The 16,285-nt window shown below is 41.1% G+C and overlaps 1 protein-coding gene across 1 annotated transcript; it reads right to left on the bottom strand.

The window, feature by feature from the left end:
• C5H5orf46 (chromosome 5 C5orf46 homolog) lies at positions 1–10,057 on the bottom strand. The gene is made up of 3 exons (XM_069592897.1): positions 9,988–10,057; positions 4,492–4,639; positions 1–49 (listed from the first exon to the last, which is right to left on the bottom strand). Exons 1-3 carry the CDS (start codon positions 10,055–10,057, stop codon positions 1–3), a joined length of 267 nt encoding a protein of 88 aa, XP_069448998.1.
• Positions 10,058–16,285: the final 6,228 nt, after the last annotated feature.

The following is a 16,285-nucleotide window of genomic DNA, read 5'->3' on the forward strand; positions in this document are numbered from 1 at the left end:
TCACTTTGATGAATGTTCTCCTTGTTTATCACCATGTTCCAAAAATTCTCTTGAAAAAAATAAAGAGAAAACAATGAATTATGATTTAGACTGATCAGGAATGTTAAAAAGATCATGAATTTATAAAATTTGAGCAATACTTTTTCTTCAGGTTTTCCTGTGTCATGAAATCATAAGATTTAAGATTTCTACAGTAGGTCATATTTGACAAGCCATGCATGCATAATTCTCTCTTTAATTCTGCCAAGATATCTATTAGTTTGGTGTCTAGTCTTATATTAACTCTATAAAGATAGATATTTTGATCTATTTGTTTCATAATACATCCCAATACCTAGAACAATACCTGTCATATAGTATGAATTAACAAATATTTGTTGAATAGGTAAGTGATAATTTTTAATCTTTTTACATATGAAAAGATCTCTGAAGCTCATAGAGATCAAACAACCTGTTCAAGTCACATGGCTGGTAAACCGCAAAGCAGAGTCTAAAACTTAGGTCTCCAGAAGCATGAATTCATGCCAGAGGTTTCTATACTGTTTAAGGATTGGCTGTGGGGTAGCTGTTGAGAAGGTAAAAGAAAAAAATATGGTCTATGAGGATATTCTTATCTAGTGGAGAAAACAGATGCATTCAGAGACAAATAATTTAAAACAGTGAGGTAAGAAAAGCCATATGCCTTCATAATGCCTTTGCAGGAATTTGCCTTCCTGCAAAGGCATTATGAAATCCCAGCATCTGAATATCTGAATTTTCTAATAGTAGGGGTCTGTGACGTCTTCACAGAGCTTGTCTTTGGACTAGATTTTACAAAATGATTAGACTTAGCAGGTGAACAGAGTGGAGCTGGGGTTTGAGGGTGAGTCACTGATGACAGAAAATCATGTGCAAAGATAACTGGAGATTTAAACAAACATTATCTGTTCTGAAACAGAAATTACTTGTCACTGAGGCATCAGGTGTTTGGCTTCAGAAGTGAGAGATTTGACTGAAAGATATATTGGCATCAGGGAAGGCTGTTTAGCATCAGCTGATGCATTTGCTCTGATTTTGCAGGCAATGGAAGTTCACTGAAAGGGTTTCCAGCATGGCAGTGATAGAATCAAATTTGAAGATAGGTAGAGGATGGGTTGGAGTGGGGAGAGACAGACAGTGTAACTAATGATAGATCTAATGAGAAGAGCTCTGGAAAGAGATGATGATGGACTCAACTAGCCCTACTAGTCAGTGGAGTTGAAGAAAAGGACTGGTATAGGAAGAAAAACTTGTTGTTTAGTCACTAAGTTGTGTCCAACTCTTTGCAACCCCATGGACTATAGCCCACCAGGCTCCTCTGTCCATGGGATTTCCCAGGCAAGAATACTGGAGTGGGTTGCCATTTCCTTCTCCGTGGAATCTTCCCGACCCAGGGATTGAACCTGCATCTCCTACATTGGCTTGTGAATTCTTTACTGCTGAGCCACCTGGGAAGCCCTAAGAAAAACTTAGAAAATTTAGCAACTAGATGGAAGTGGTGATGAGCAGGAAGAATCAGAGAAGACCTGAAGTGTCTAGATTCTGAATAGATGAAAATGTGACTTACTGAGATAAGGAAAAAATGAAGAGGAGCAGATTTGTAAGTGAGATGATGGGATTGGGTTTAGACCAGCTGAATTTGATGTATTGATGAAAACCTAAATTAGGTTTTTATAGCAACCCATGAATTATTACATTCTGTAGCTCAGGGAAAAGAATGCAATAGACATCTGTATTAGGAACACATCAGACTGTAAGTAATATTCCTAATATGGAAGCTGTGATGTGAAAAATCAGGGAGGTTCTACATTTGGAACCTTGAGTAGCAATGATGTTTAAGGGGCAGATGAATGAAAAGTCAAATAGAATAAGAACGAAAGGCTTGCGGTAGGGAGAGAACAAGGAAAATGTTGTGTCATGGAAACCTAGGGGTCAGGGTGAAATTCACAAGAACTGGAGGCTTCTCAAAGGCCCAGAGGAATTAAGAATATGGATATTTTTAGATCAGTGGCGACCAGAATGCTGTTCATACAGCTCTTAAGTTTACCCAGAGGGTAAGTGGAGGGAGTGAGCTGGTCTATTCTCTGTCCTGAAAGCACATACCCAGCATTTGTTACGTGATTGACATGGTATGTAGGCATCAGATACACAGGAGTAAACAGAGCAAAACTTCTCTCTTTATGAAGTTCCATCATTCTTGTCATTCTCTCTTCTAATCAAATCTCATCGAGTCCTTTAAGATCCAAAGCACATCTTGCTTTGCCAGAAACACTCCCCTAAGCATACTTGCCCAGTGCCAGCTCCTTTCCTTAGACCCTCACTGTGAGGGTTGCCTGACATTTACCTAAACATTTTAGTTATCACCAGATATGCTCATGTCATCTTATACAATAAGGACTGCAATTTCTTTGAGGAGACTTCTAGACTTATAGTCTAGATTGTTTCCTTCACAAGTCCTCCCCCTACTTTCCTAAACACACATTAAGTTCTTAGGTATAGTTCTTGAGGGTCTCTTCCCACTCCCCATCCCCTGCCATATGTATGGTATTTTCTTGGACAGAGGGAGGGCAGTTAGATGTGTTCCCTTGAGCAAGGACTGTTGTGTCTTTAATGAAGAACCCTCAAGTTTGAGTTAACAGAGAAAACAAGTGCTATTTTGTAATATATCTAGGGAATCCCCCAGGGAAGGAATAACAGGAATTATTACTGTTCTGATTCTTTGCACTACTATTGTTATGATTTATAACAATTTGAGTTCAACTTGCGTCTAATCTGTACTTTGTAGATGAATAGTGTTGCTTTTATTCTTTTCCTTGTTTACATGAACAGTTGTGGGAACTCGACAGTTGCAAAAGCATCCATGATAGGAAAAATGAGAACACAAAATAAACACTTTTAAGTTTTAACAGTTTGTTCTTGATTGTATGCAGACTCCTGCCCATTCACCTGATTGCAATATATCAATTTAAACAGATCGGGCATTACAAAATGGCCCCTGATCACTTCTATACAGAAGTGGCCTTTAATCTGTCACTGGTTATAGACTATTTTGAGAATCTTATAAAGTCAGAAGCACTGTCCCTAGAAAAATAGAAAGATTCACATCTACACAAAATGTGAATATAAATTTAAAGGTGATGTGTACCTTTAAGACCCAGCCATGTAGCTCAGAGCATCCAATCAATGGTTAATCAATATTAGAATAACCTGCTGCTGCTGCTAAGTCGCTTCAGTTGTGTCGACTCTGCGACCCCCATAGACAGCAGCCCACCTGGCTTCCGCATCCCTGGGATTCTCCAGGCAAGAACAATGGAGTGGGTTGCCGTTTCCTTCTCCAATGTGTGAAAGTGAAAAGTGAAGGTGAAGTCGCTCAGTCGTGTCCGACTCTTGGCGACCCCATGAACTGCAGCTCACCAGGCTCCTCCATCCATGGGACTTTCCAGGCAAGAGTTCTGCAGTGGGGTGCCATTGCCTTCTCCGAGAATAACCTGAAAGGTTGTTAAAATGCAAACCTGCAGCTTTGCCCTGGGAAGGTGCAACATGGGATGAAGGGGTCCGCGTTTTGTAACGTTCTCCGGGAGATTCTTAAGCAGGTAAGTAATGGTTTATACTTTGTCAAACTCTGCTTAGGGTTTTGTGAAGAGAGAATTAGAGAGCAGAGTCTCAGAGAGGTTAGCACCTAGAAATTCAGGAAAACAAATTAGACCCCGGCGAGCTGAACTGGGAGAGGTTAATGTCAGGAGAATGAAGAACAGGGTGAAGTAGATTTAGAAACCAGAGCTATATAAATCTGGGTAGGACGTACTAGGAGTTGGGCACAGGAGCTTGGAAGCAGGTTGAAAATCATGGGAAGATTCTGGGCTGTGCAATTTGCCAGCAAGACAGTCTCTCAAGATCAAAGCAAACCCTCTCTCCTTAGAGAGGTTCTCTAGGTTGCCTTGGAGGAGAGATAGTTACTGTGTCCGCTAACCCTCCTAAATTACTCAGACTAGAAAATAAGGACAGAACTCCTCATACCCCTTTCTACTGAGCACATCCCTACCCACCACCTTCATCAGAGAATTACTATGTCTGCATTGGGTGGGTCCTTGATTCCTCTAACTTTACAGATTAGCCAACTGAGGCACACAGAGAGGGACAGTCTAACCGCAGATCACCCAGTAAGTAGCACCTGTGTCAAGACCAGACCCTAGTTTTCTGCCTGTTGGTCTGATGCTCTTCTTCCCCCACTACTTGGTCCTGAAATAAAACATATTTTATGGATGCCCTTGTTTCATAAATTCCTTGGGAGTGTTCTCACCCCCAAAGAGTTTAGGGAAACCCATGCAGATGCAAATATATGTTAACGTAGGCAACGTTTCAATTAAAACAGTACATTGGCATGCATGTAATTCTGTTTCTCATTCATTTTAATGCAATGTGGTCATTACCAACAGCCAACTGGACAAAAGCAAGGTTTGTCTCAGTGCTTACGTGCTCCTCGTCATGGAGCGGAGAATGAACTCCACTGCATTCTCAATAATCTCCGAGCCCAAAAGGTTTAGGAATTTGGGGAACTCTGGCTCTGAATTTTTGCCTGAGTCATGTGGCTGCTCATTTGGCTTGTCCTCTGGTTTGTCATCTGAAAAACAAAATGGAATCTCAGGGTTGATTCTCAGCAAAAAAGATAAGGAAGTTTCTTTCATTGTAAGGAATCCTAGGGCCCTTTATAACACCCACCCCATTATATAACCTCATATAATTATATTTATAGTGCATCTAATGCCTGCCTATTCTCTTCATATGCATTATGCCATTTATTCCTAAAACACAACAGACCTGCAGATATCGATGCCTAGGTAGACACGGTTTCTCTTTCTGGATGAGAAAACTGAAGCTCACAGAAGCTGTTACCTGTTCAGAGTTAAAGCAGCTAGTAAACGCCAGTGCTGGGACTGAAATACAGGCTGCTTGGTTTTCATGTATTTTTCTCACGTAATCCCTGGACCTCTGGAAGTGCTAATGAGGAGGATGATATAATAATAGGTAGCACTTGCTGAGCACATAGGACAGGCCATCCTGGGACAGGCAATCTATGTGCATTGTCTCAGTTTATTCTCCCAGCAACCCTACGAGGGAGGTGACATTATTATCCCAAGTTAAAGGTAAAGAAATGGAAGTTGAGAGAGGTCTAGAAGGGGACCAAAGTCACAGTGTTGAAGTGGTAGAATCAGAATTCAGCCCCATGTTTGTCTGGTATTAAAACCTGGGTTCTAAAGCACTCTGTGATGAACTGCATAGTCTTGGACAAAAAAGGTATGAACTAACTACATGTGTGTTATAAGACTGAAAGTATTATGATGACAAGGAGAAATTCTGTCATTTGTATCCCAGCATGTGATAGTTCTGTAAATAAAGATTTTACATCTATATGCAATTTTAAGTTTGAGCAATCTTTTGGAGTGTGCAGATTTTAGCTCACTGGACTCAGAATCTGAGAACACGGGGTGACTTGCAGAAGATCTTACAAATATCAGGAGAAGATGTGATTTTAACTGCTGGTCTCTTACTTTTTGAAAAACAGTTTTAAATGGGGGATAATTGTTTTACAATGCGTTGGTTTCTGCCATTCAGTTCAGTTCAGTCACTCAGTTGTGTCCGACTCTTTGCGACCCCATGAATCAAAGCACACCAGACCTCCCTGTCCATCACCAACTCCCGGAGTTTACTCAAACTCATGTCCATCGAGTCGGTGATACCATCCAGACATCTCATTCTCTGTCGTCCCCTTCTCCTCCTGCCCCCAATCCCTCCCAGCATCAGGGTCTTTTCCAATGAGTCCACTCTTCTCATGAGGTGGCCAAAGTATTGGATTTTCAGCTTTAGCATCATTCCTTCCAAAGAACACCCAGGCCTGATCTCCTTTACAATGGACTGGTTGGATCTCCTTGCAGTCCAAGGGACTCTCAAGAGTCTTCTCCAACACCACAGTTCAAAAGCATCAATTCTTCGGCGCTCAGCTTTCTTCACAGTCCAACTCTCAGGCCATACAACAACCTAAATCAGTCATAAGTATACATACATCCCTGTCCTCTTGAAAGTTCCTTCCATCCCCCACCCCATCCCCCCTCTGGATGTCGCCACAGAGTACTGGGTTGAGCTCCGTGTGTTGCATAGCACGTTCCCACTGGCTGTTTATTCTGCATATGGTAATATACATGCTCCAGTGTCACTCAGTCCGCCCCACCCTCTCCTCCCCCACTGTGTCCACAGGCCTGTGCTCTACCTCTGCATCTCTACTCCTGCCCTGCAAGTAGGCTCATCAATACCATTTTTCTAGATTCCATATGTATGTGTGAATGTATGATATTTGTTTTTCTGTTTCTGACTTGTTTACTGTGTACAACAGGCTCTAGATCTCTTACTTTTGATATTTAATCAAGTGCCTTTTGGAATGAGGCCAAAGATCCAGAAAGTGAAGTTGGTGACATGCAAGGTCCCTTGGTGGATCTGGCTTTGCTTAGTGGTCTAACAGGTTCAGGGGATTAAAAGCAATGAAGAGCGGCATTTAATGGCCTCCCCTTTGGACCCTGGTGTCAGGATGAAGTAGAGCCCTTTATCTTTTGATTTAATTGTAGCCTCACAAGTAGTGCTGGCAGATTTGGTAAACAGAAACACAGAGGCCCAGTTAAAACTGAATGTCAGATAAACAACAATACGTTTTTAATATAAGAATGACCTGTGACCTGTGAAATATTTAGAACATACCTAAACTAAAATAGAAAATTGTTATTTATCTGAAATTCAACTTTAACTGGGTACCCTGTGTTTTATCTGTCAATCTTACCACAAATTTTGACTCAAGAAGTCCCACCCTCTAGACAATGTACCTCATGGCTCTGAATGAAGGCGATGTAACTAGCTTTTGGTGTGGAGGCTATCAATTAGCGAGAAGAGTTGCATTTATATCATATCCTAAAATAGAGACTCTTAGTAAAAAAAATATGGCTTTCAACTCTGCAAACATTTATTTTTTACTTTGCCACAAAAAAAGATTTAATAGTCTGAGACCTAAAGACAAGATCAATATACTAACCACCAAGTATTTATTCAGCTGTTGGTTTTTACATTCAATAAGTGTTTTTGAGCCTACTATTATGTACATAGCATATGCTGCTAAGAGTTAAGGCAAAAATGGACATATATGGACATGATCCTTACATAAAGGGCAGGGCAACCACGGAGACCAGAATTGCTTTGTTTTCATTACAGGAAGGGGAAGGAAAGAGAAGGCATATTTGTAATGTGTAGGTACTAGGTTGTACATTCATCACTTTCCTAATCTTTGTTCAATTCAGTGATAGCATTAGTTTTATAGGAGAGAAAACAGATGCTCAGAGAAAGTAAATGACTCACCTAAAGTCACACATCTAGCAAGTGGATGAGCCAGGGTTTGAATCTATTTCGTTTTTTTTTTTTTTTTTTTTAAATTTCACAGAACATGTTTCTTACATGAAATCCTGCCTTCAAGCAGTTGTTCTCTGGAGACATTTACCAGCTACAAATGGAAATTCCTTCCATGAAAAGTGAGTTCTTTTCTCTGGTTCCTATCTGCCTACTTGAATAACAATTTTATTATTTTTATGTAACTTTTTATTTTAACATGATGCTAAATTTTCAAAATACAAGGAGCCCTGGCTTAGAGTGTGTGTGAAGATCAAATCCTTGGCTCTGCCCTTGGATCATATATATAAGAGGTATTATAGTGTGGTGGGTGATGTTTTGAAGTCCTGTATACCTGAGTTTGTTTCTTGTTTTCAGCAAAAAATTCACCATGTAATCAATATTTAACTGCTCTGCCTCTCAGTTTCTTCATTGTGTTCTTGTCAAGATGGAAGGATAATTGATATATCTTTGTATATCGTATATATGTGCATATATTACTGGAGTGGGTAGCCATTCCCTTCTCCAGGGGATCATCCCAAACCAGGGATCAAAATGGGTCACTGGCATTGCAGGCAGATTCTTTACTATCTGAGCCACTAGAGAAGTGCAAATCAAAGCTACCCCATATTATATTTGAAAGGAGAAAATATTAAACTATTGGCTTTGGTAATTTTTTTCTGGTATGTCAAATTTCTTAGTTTTTATTATTTTCCAAATTTTTCAAATTTCTTAATATTTTAGCAGCATTTATTTATATTAATACCTGATTGTGTTTCTTAGTATAATCATAAAGTTCTGAAAAACAATAATGCTGATATTTCTACAGTTTTTGTAGCTTATAAAGTGATTACAAAAGCATGTTCATTTCACCTGGTAAAGTTGGTAATTACCCTATTTTACAGATGAGGAAACTGAGGTTCAAAGCAGTGAACTGTTTTAACCAGTATCAGTGTTCATGAGAGACAGACCTGGGACTGGTCTCTAGGATATAAATCTCACTTTTCACTTTATCATAGTGATTACTTAGGGGTAGATGGACACATAATCATAAAGTTCTGAAAAACAATAATGCTAATATTTCTACAGTTTTTGTGGCTTATAAAGTGATTACAGAAGCATGTTCATTTCAGCTGGTAAAATTGGTAATTATCCTATTTTACAAATGAGGAAACTGAGGTTCAAAGCAGTGGACTGTTTTAACTAGTATCAGTGTTCATGAGAGACAGACCTGGGACTGGTCTCTAGGATATAAATCTCACTTTTTGCTTTATCACAGTGATTACTTAGGGGTAGATGGACACAGTGGGCTTCCCAGGTGGCTTGGTGGTAAAGATCTTCCTGCAATGCAGGAGATGTGGGTTCAATTCCTGGGTCAGGAAGATTCCCCGGAGAAGGAAATGGCAACCCATTCCAGTATTCTTATCTGGGAAATCCCATGGACAGAGGATCCTGGCAGGCTACAGTCCATGGGGTTGCAAAGAGTCAGACATGCCTTAGTGAGTAAAACCAAAACCAAAGAGCCAGATGAACACAGTAATTTCTGAGGCCACCCCTGCCATAGCCCTGTTGGAGTGTCTGCCCACATGTTGTGCCAGTGGACAGTGGGTGACCGAGGTTGTGAGTTCTGCCAAATTATATTTAAAAGAGCTCAAAATGTTCTATTACTGATTAGCACTGTCTGTATTTTCTGACCTGTTATTCTGAATGGAGATAGATTAAGGGCTCATTGTCTTCTGTAGACCAAAAATTAATTAATGAGACTTCTGCCTGCTGCCTTGTGGTCCTCTGTGCGCTTGGAACAGACATGAAAGAAGTAGATGCTTTATAATAGAAAGAGTCTAAAGACTTGGGTTTCAGTCCAAGATGTGCCATTTCTGCCTGTGTCAATGCTCAAGTAACTTTCTCCCTGCTAGCCTGGTTTATTTACCTGCAAAAAGGGAAATGATAAAACTGTGCACGTTTACTTAAAATAATTATGAGAATCAAATGAGATAATACATTTCCATAATAGTTAATGTTGGTGTTTATTATGGAACAGTATGTTTTATCTTTAATTTTCAGGACAGCTAAATGAGAAAGTTAACAACTGATACTCCCTTTTAAGTGTGAGGCCCATAGAGGTTAAATAGTGTTTCTGAGTCACATTTCTGATCAGTGGTGGAGCCAGGCTCAAGAGTCTTATTCTAGACTCTTCACTTTTGAATATTATTAGTTACAGTCATTAAAAAGAAACAAAAAACAAATGCCCCCAGCTTCCAAGGAATTTATAGTATAATAGTGTCTCTATATCATGTGAGGATATAAGAAAAAAAATCATTCTAAACTTTATACATTCACTGAGGATAGAGGCTGTAACTGAAGCACATTTGAATAAAAATCCTACTTGCTTTTAGTTAAATCTGCCTCTGTTTCCCAGTCCAGTGCTCTTTCTGCTGTGCCCTAAGTTCCCCTCGTTCCTCTGCATGTTCCAGATCAGTGCCACTGACTTCATCCAGTCATGGCTAACTACTGCACAAAGCATGAGCTGAGACTTAAAGTACTTACCAGCCTGGCAAGTCAGGATTAAGACAAGCAGTCCCCAGACAATTGTCAGCCGAAGCACTGAGACAGCCATGTTTGTAGCAGTGGGTATCGATGCAGAGAAATTGTTCAGATGCATCCGAAGTCTTGCTCCATTTATAGGGCATTTATAGCTGACATCATCTGCTATGGAATTTAGGTTGTTGCATAAGATATCAGTATAGCTTGCTTTGGAATCTCTACTAATGGGCCCTGCCCTATCTTTCAAACCAAGAGTTTTACAGATAGGAAAAGAAAAACCCTTTTGGTATTTTTAATGTGTGTTTTATAAATGACACTGCAATCATTCTTTTGCAGTTATTTCTGTGCCAGGGATGACAATTAGGTGAGGATCAGGCAGAATTGCTTTCCAGCACCAAAGAACAAGCAATAAACCAGTTGGTAAGGTGTGCCTACTTGCCTCCCTGTACACTCTGCTCCCTTCCTTGCTCTGAGCTACTGACCTGTCCCCACCTGGGCTTGCCCATTCACACCCACATGCTCTTTGTTTTTCCTGTGTATTGTGTCGTCCCTATTATCTTCCCTGCTGCATCCCCACTTATTCCTCAAGCTCAGGTTCAAATGCCCTCTGCAGAACCTCCATCACGGCCATCGCATCCCACTCCAGAGAGCTGCTCCATCACCAGCCGTATATCCTCCTTGCCCAGTAATTTGAGAGCTGACTATTTTATACTTCTCTTCTCCTTTAGCCTATAGATCTCTTAAAGGCAGGGTACTTTATTCACTTTTGAATCCTCAAGGAGTCTAGCATAGTACTTGGCATTAGTCTTGGCTTTCACTTCACTTCCCTGGGAATGTTGTTCTGGTTCTGCAGGGAAGGGCTAAGTGTTCTTTTTATGTACCTAATAGGCACCTGCTTAAATATCTCCACAAATTGACTATAGGCTCCTTGAGGACAAGTTTATCTTTTTCAGAATTTACATATATATATATACACACTACTCAAGGCCTATAGCAGACATTAAAAAAGAGAAAAAAATGAAATTACAGCCCTCACTGAAAGGTAATATTGGGTTTGACATGCTGTTATGTAAAATATCCTTCCTTTCAGACGCAGACATTCAAGAAGTTACAATTTGGTTCGAGTCTAGGTGATACTGCTTATCCTGAGGAATGGTGTAATAAAACAGTTACCTGGAATAAGGATTTAGGGATGGTCCATAAACTTACATGTTGACCAAAACTTGTAAATTGTGAATCTCAGAGGATCCTTTTAATAAATGGTGAAATTAACTAAGCTACAGAAATAGGCATTTCTGGTGTCACAGGGCCTAGGCTAGGTCCTCTTACTCTCAGTTGAGTACTTGAAAGCGATCAAGAAGCTCTGCTTGGATGCTTTCAGGCCTCTCCAACCTATCTTCTGGTTTGGTCTCTCCTGTAGAGAGGGTTGTGACCTGGAGATTGTGTTCACAGTAGGGAGGTTTCAGCAAGTTAGATTTACGCCATCAGGATCACTGCTTAGGACTGAGCATCATGCTCTCCAAGAGCCTAGTGGAGAAATAACATTCAAGCTAGCCCTGCCATGGACCCTGACATGTGCCTGTATTTTCAGACTAACAATTCCTTTTACTTTGCACAAGCTTCAAGTCCTCAGGGCTTAATCAGCCAAGAGAGTGGTGTGTTTTTCTAATTACCACAAGGATGCTGTGCAGGCAAGCAAAAGCTCTGGGTATTACAACATAGGGCCTACTAGCTTATCAAGGATATATCGGCTAAATGGGGCATACTCCATGTAATGACTCATTTAATGAAGAATGAATGGCTCTTGGTAGTCGGGTGTCAAAGAAATAGCACCATCCTCAGGGTCAGAATAGTGCTTCTTCTCTCTTATTTTTATTATTTTTTTAAAAATTCATTTCTGTTGGAGTATAGTTTACTTAGTGTTGCGTTAGTTTCTACGGTATAGTAAAGCAAATCAATCATGCACATACATATCCACTCTTTTTTAGATTCTCTTACTGCTGTGTGGCGCTGCAGTGGTGGCTGCGCAGTGCTGGAGCAACTGTGAGGATATAAGCCTGTCCAAGGGCAAAGATGCCCCAGCAAGATGGTGGGCGCTGGAGCGGTGGCTATGTGGTGCTGGAGCGGTGGCTGTGTGGCACTGGAGCGGCTGTGAGGAGATACCCCACGTCCAAGGGCAAAGGAAAAGCCCCAGCAAGAAGGTAGGAGGGGCAAAATAGTGTTTAGAATCAAACCCATACCTGCCAGAGATGCTCAGAGGGCTCAAACAAATCCATGTGCACCAGGACCCAGAGACCCCGTGGAGGCTGAGACAGAACTGTGTTTGAGTGTCTCCTGCAGAAGTACAGGTCAGCAGTGGACTGCGGCAGGGGCAGGGGCTCTGGGTGCAGCAGACCTGGGTATGGCATAAGCCCTCTTAAAGGAGGTCGCCATTAACCCCACCATAGAGCCGCCAGAACTTACGCAGGACTGGGGAAACAGACTCTTGGAGGGTGCAGACAGAACCCTGTGTGCACCAGGACCCAGAAGAAAGGAGCAGTGACCCCACAAGATACTGACCCAGACTTGCCCAGGAATGTCCAAGAGTCTCTGGTGGAGGCGTGGGTCGGTGGTGGCCTGCTGCAGGGTTGTGAAAGGTTGTTGCTGAACCATGAAAGATGCTGAGATTTTTGGCCTCTGGAGGAGAAGAATTCAATCTGGAGCCAGAGAAGAGGCGTGATCAGAGCCTTTGTGTAATAGAGTTTTATTAAAGTATAAAAGGGATAGGGAAAGCTTCTGACATAGACATCAGAAGGGGGCAGAAAGAGTACGCCCTTCCTAGTGTTAGCAATGGAGTTATATAGCTTTTAATTAGTTATTACAATGAATCAAAAGCATGTCTCAAGTTTGTGAAAATTTTACCAGACCCACTCCCACAGTTTACATTTTGGGATAACAAGATTAGAATTCAACAATAGAAAGATCCTCCCAGACCCACTCCCATAATATACATTCTAATATATCAGGATTAGTCATAAGGTTTTCAGGAAGGAGAAACTGTCCTATAGCAGGATACATTGTTCTTGTATAATCCCTAGTACAGAGTTTAAACTGAGTTGTGTAATTGACTAAGACTAAGGCTGGATGGCATCACCGACTCGATGGACGTGAGTATGAGTGAATTCCGGGAGTTGGTGACGGACAGGGAGGCCTGGCGTGCTGCAATTCATGGGGTTGCAAAGAGTCAGACACGACTGAGCGACTGAACTGAAGGAATGTAGAGGAAGAAAAGAGTTTGTTCTTTTCTCCTCCTTGAGAATTCCGGACCCCTATCTCCACTTTGAGTTCCCCAGCCCCCTCTCCCCTTGGGGACCCTGGACTTCTTATCAATCTGCCTAGGAACTGACTCTCTCAGCTGGGGACACTAAGTGTAGCAGTGCATGCATGGGACCTTTAGACGGAGGTCACCACTGTCTTCATTACCTCCATCAGAGTTTAGCCCCAACTACGAGAGGGAGGGAACACAGCTCCACTCATCCACAGAAAATTGTATTAAAAATATACTGAACATAGTCCTGCCCGTCAGAACATGACCCAGTTTCCCCCTCACTCAGTCTCTCCCATCAGGAAGCTTCCATAAGTCTCTTATCCTTCTTCATCAGAGGGCAGATAAATTGAAAACCACAATCACAGAAAACTATGAGGAGGGCCACCCTAGACAGATGGGTCATGGTGGAGAGTTCTGACAAAACGTGGTCCACTGGAGAAGGGAATGGCAAACCACTTTAGTATTCTTGCCTTGAGAACCCCATGAACAGTATGAAAAGGCAGAAAGATAGGACTCTGAAAGATGAACTCCCCAGGTTGGTAGGTGCCCAATATGCTACTGGAGATCAGTGGAGAAATAACTCCACAAAGAATGAAGAGACAAGCCAAAGCAAAAACAATACCCAGTTGTGGATGTGACTGGTGATGGAAGTAAAGTCCGATGCTGTAAAGAGCGATATTGCATAGGAACTTAGAATGTTAGGTCCATGAATCAAGGCAAATTGGAAGTGGTCAAACAGGAGGTGGCAAGAGTGAATGTCGACATTTTAGGAATCAGTGAACAAAAATGAACTGGAATGGGTAGTTTTAACTCAGATGACCTTTATATCTACTACTGTGGGCAAGAATCCCTTAGAAGAAATGGAGTAGCCATCATAGTCAACAAGAGTCCAAAATGCAGTATTGGATGCAATCTTAAAAACTACAGAATGATTTCTGTTCATTTCCAAGGCAAACCATTCAATATCAGAGTAATCTAAGTCTATGCCCTGACCAATAATGCTGAAGAAGCTGAAGTTGAACAGTTCTATGAAGACTTACAAGACCTTCTAGAACTAACACCCAAAAAAGATGTCCTTTTTATTGTAGGGGGCTAGAATGAAAAGTAGGAAGTCAAGAGATACCTGGAGTAACAGGCAAATCTGGCCTTTGAGTACAGAATGAAGCAGGGCAAAGGTTAATAGAGTTTTACCAAGAGAACGCACTGGTCATAGCAAACACCCTCTTCCAACAACACAAGAGAAGACTCTACACATGGACATCACCAGATGGTCAACACTGAAAAAAGATTGATTATATTCTTTGCAGCCAAAGGTGGAGAAGCTCTATACAGTCAGCAAAAACAGGACCGTGTGCTTACTGTGGCTCAGATCATGAACTCCTTATTGCCAAATTCAGACTTAAATTGAAGAAAGTAGGGAAAACCACTAGACCATTCAGGTATGACCTAAATCAAATCCCTTATGATTATACAGTGAAAGTGACAAATAGATTCAAGATATTAGATCTGATACACAGAATGCCTGAAGAACTATGGACAGAGGTTTGTGACACGGTACAGGAGGCAATGATCAAGACCATCCCCAAGAAAAAGAAATGCAAAAAGGCACAATGCTTGTCTAAGGAGGCCTTACAAATAGCTGAGAAAAAAGGAGAAGCAAAAGGCAAAGGAGAAAAGGAAAGATATACCTATCTGAATGAAGAGTTCCAAAGAATAGCAAGGAGAGATAAGAAAGCCTTCCTAAATGAATAATGCAAAGGAATAGAGGAAAACAATAGAATGGGAATGACTAGAGATCTCTTGAAGAAAATTAGAGATACCAAGGCAACATTTCATGCAAAGATGGACTTAATAAAGAACAGAAATGGTATGGACGTAAGAGAAGCAGAAGGTATTAAGAGGTGGGAAGAAAACACAGAAGTATACAAAATCTTCATGACTGAGATCTTTATGACCCAGATAATCATAATGGTGTGATCGCTCCCCTAGAACCAGACATCCTGGAATGCAAAGTCAAGTGGGCCTTAGTAAACATCACTATGAACAAAGCTAGTGGAGGTGATGGAATTCCAGCTGAGCTGTTTCAAATCCTAAAAGATGATGCCGTGAAAGTGCTGCATTCAATATGCCAGCAAATTTGGAAAACTCAGCAGTGGTCACAGGACTGGAAAAGGTCAGCTTTCATTCTAATCTCAAAGAAATGCAATGCTAAAGAATGCTCAAACTACCACACAGTTGTACTCATCTCACAGGCTAGCAAAGTAATGCTCAAAATTCTGCAAGCCAGGCTCCAACAGTACATGAATTGTGAAATTCCAGATGTTCAAGCTGGATTTAGAAAAGGCAGAGGAACCAGAGATCAAATTGCCAACATCCATTGGATCATCAAAAAAGCAAGAGAGTTCCAGGAAAACATCTGCTTTATTGACTGTGCCAAAGCCTTTGACTGTTTGATCACAACAAACTGAAAAATTCTTAAAGAGATGGGAATTCCAGACCAACAGCTCAGGAACTGCTGCTCACTCAGTCGTATCTGCCTCTTTCTGATTCCATGGGCTATAGCCCACCAGACTTCTCTGTCCACAGGGATTTTCCAGGAAAGAATCCTAGAGTGGGTAGCCTATCCCTACTCCAAGATACCTTCCAGACCCAGGAATCAAACAGGTCTCCTGCATTGCAGGCAGATTCTTTACCAGGAAACCCCACAGTAGGTTCTTAACTAGTTATCCATTTTATATGTAGTAGTGTGTGTATGTCATTCCCAATCTCCTAATTTATCCCTCCACTCTTTCCTTCCTTGGTAACCAACATTTGTTTTCATCATCTTGGATTCTCTTTTGTAAATAAGTTCATTTGTATCATTTTTATTAGATTCTATATGTGATACTACATATCTGTCTTTCTCTGTTTGACATACTTCACTCATTATGACAGTTTCTAGGTCCATGTATGTTACTGTGAGTGGCATGATTTCATTCTTCTTAATGGCTTAGT

The sequence above is a fragment of the Ovis canadensis genome, chromosome 5 (genome assembly GCF_042477335.2).
Source record: "Ovis canadensis isolate MfBH-ARS-UI-01 breed Bighorn chromosome 5, ARS-UI_OviCan_v2, whole genome shotgun sequence".
NCBI classification, from domain to species: Eukaryota; Metazoa; Chordata; class Mammalia; order Artiodactyla; family Bovidae; genus Ovis; species Ovis canadensis.

Coding starts and splice junctions, on each gene's coding strand:
- C5H5orf46 (XM_069592897.1), bottom strand. CDS start 10,057: ATGGCTGTCTCAGTGCTTCGGCTGACAATTGTCTGGGGACTGCTTGTC. Junction 4,640..9,987: donor AATCCTGACTTGCCAGGCTG/GTAAGTACTTTA, acceptor TTTGTTTTTCAG/ATGACAAACCAGAGGACAAG. Junction 50..4,491: donor CGCTCCATGACGAGGAGCAC/GTAAGCACTGAG, acceptor ATTTTTTTCAAG/AGAATTTTTGGAACATGGTG.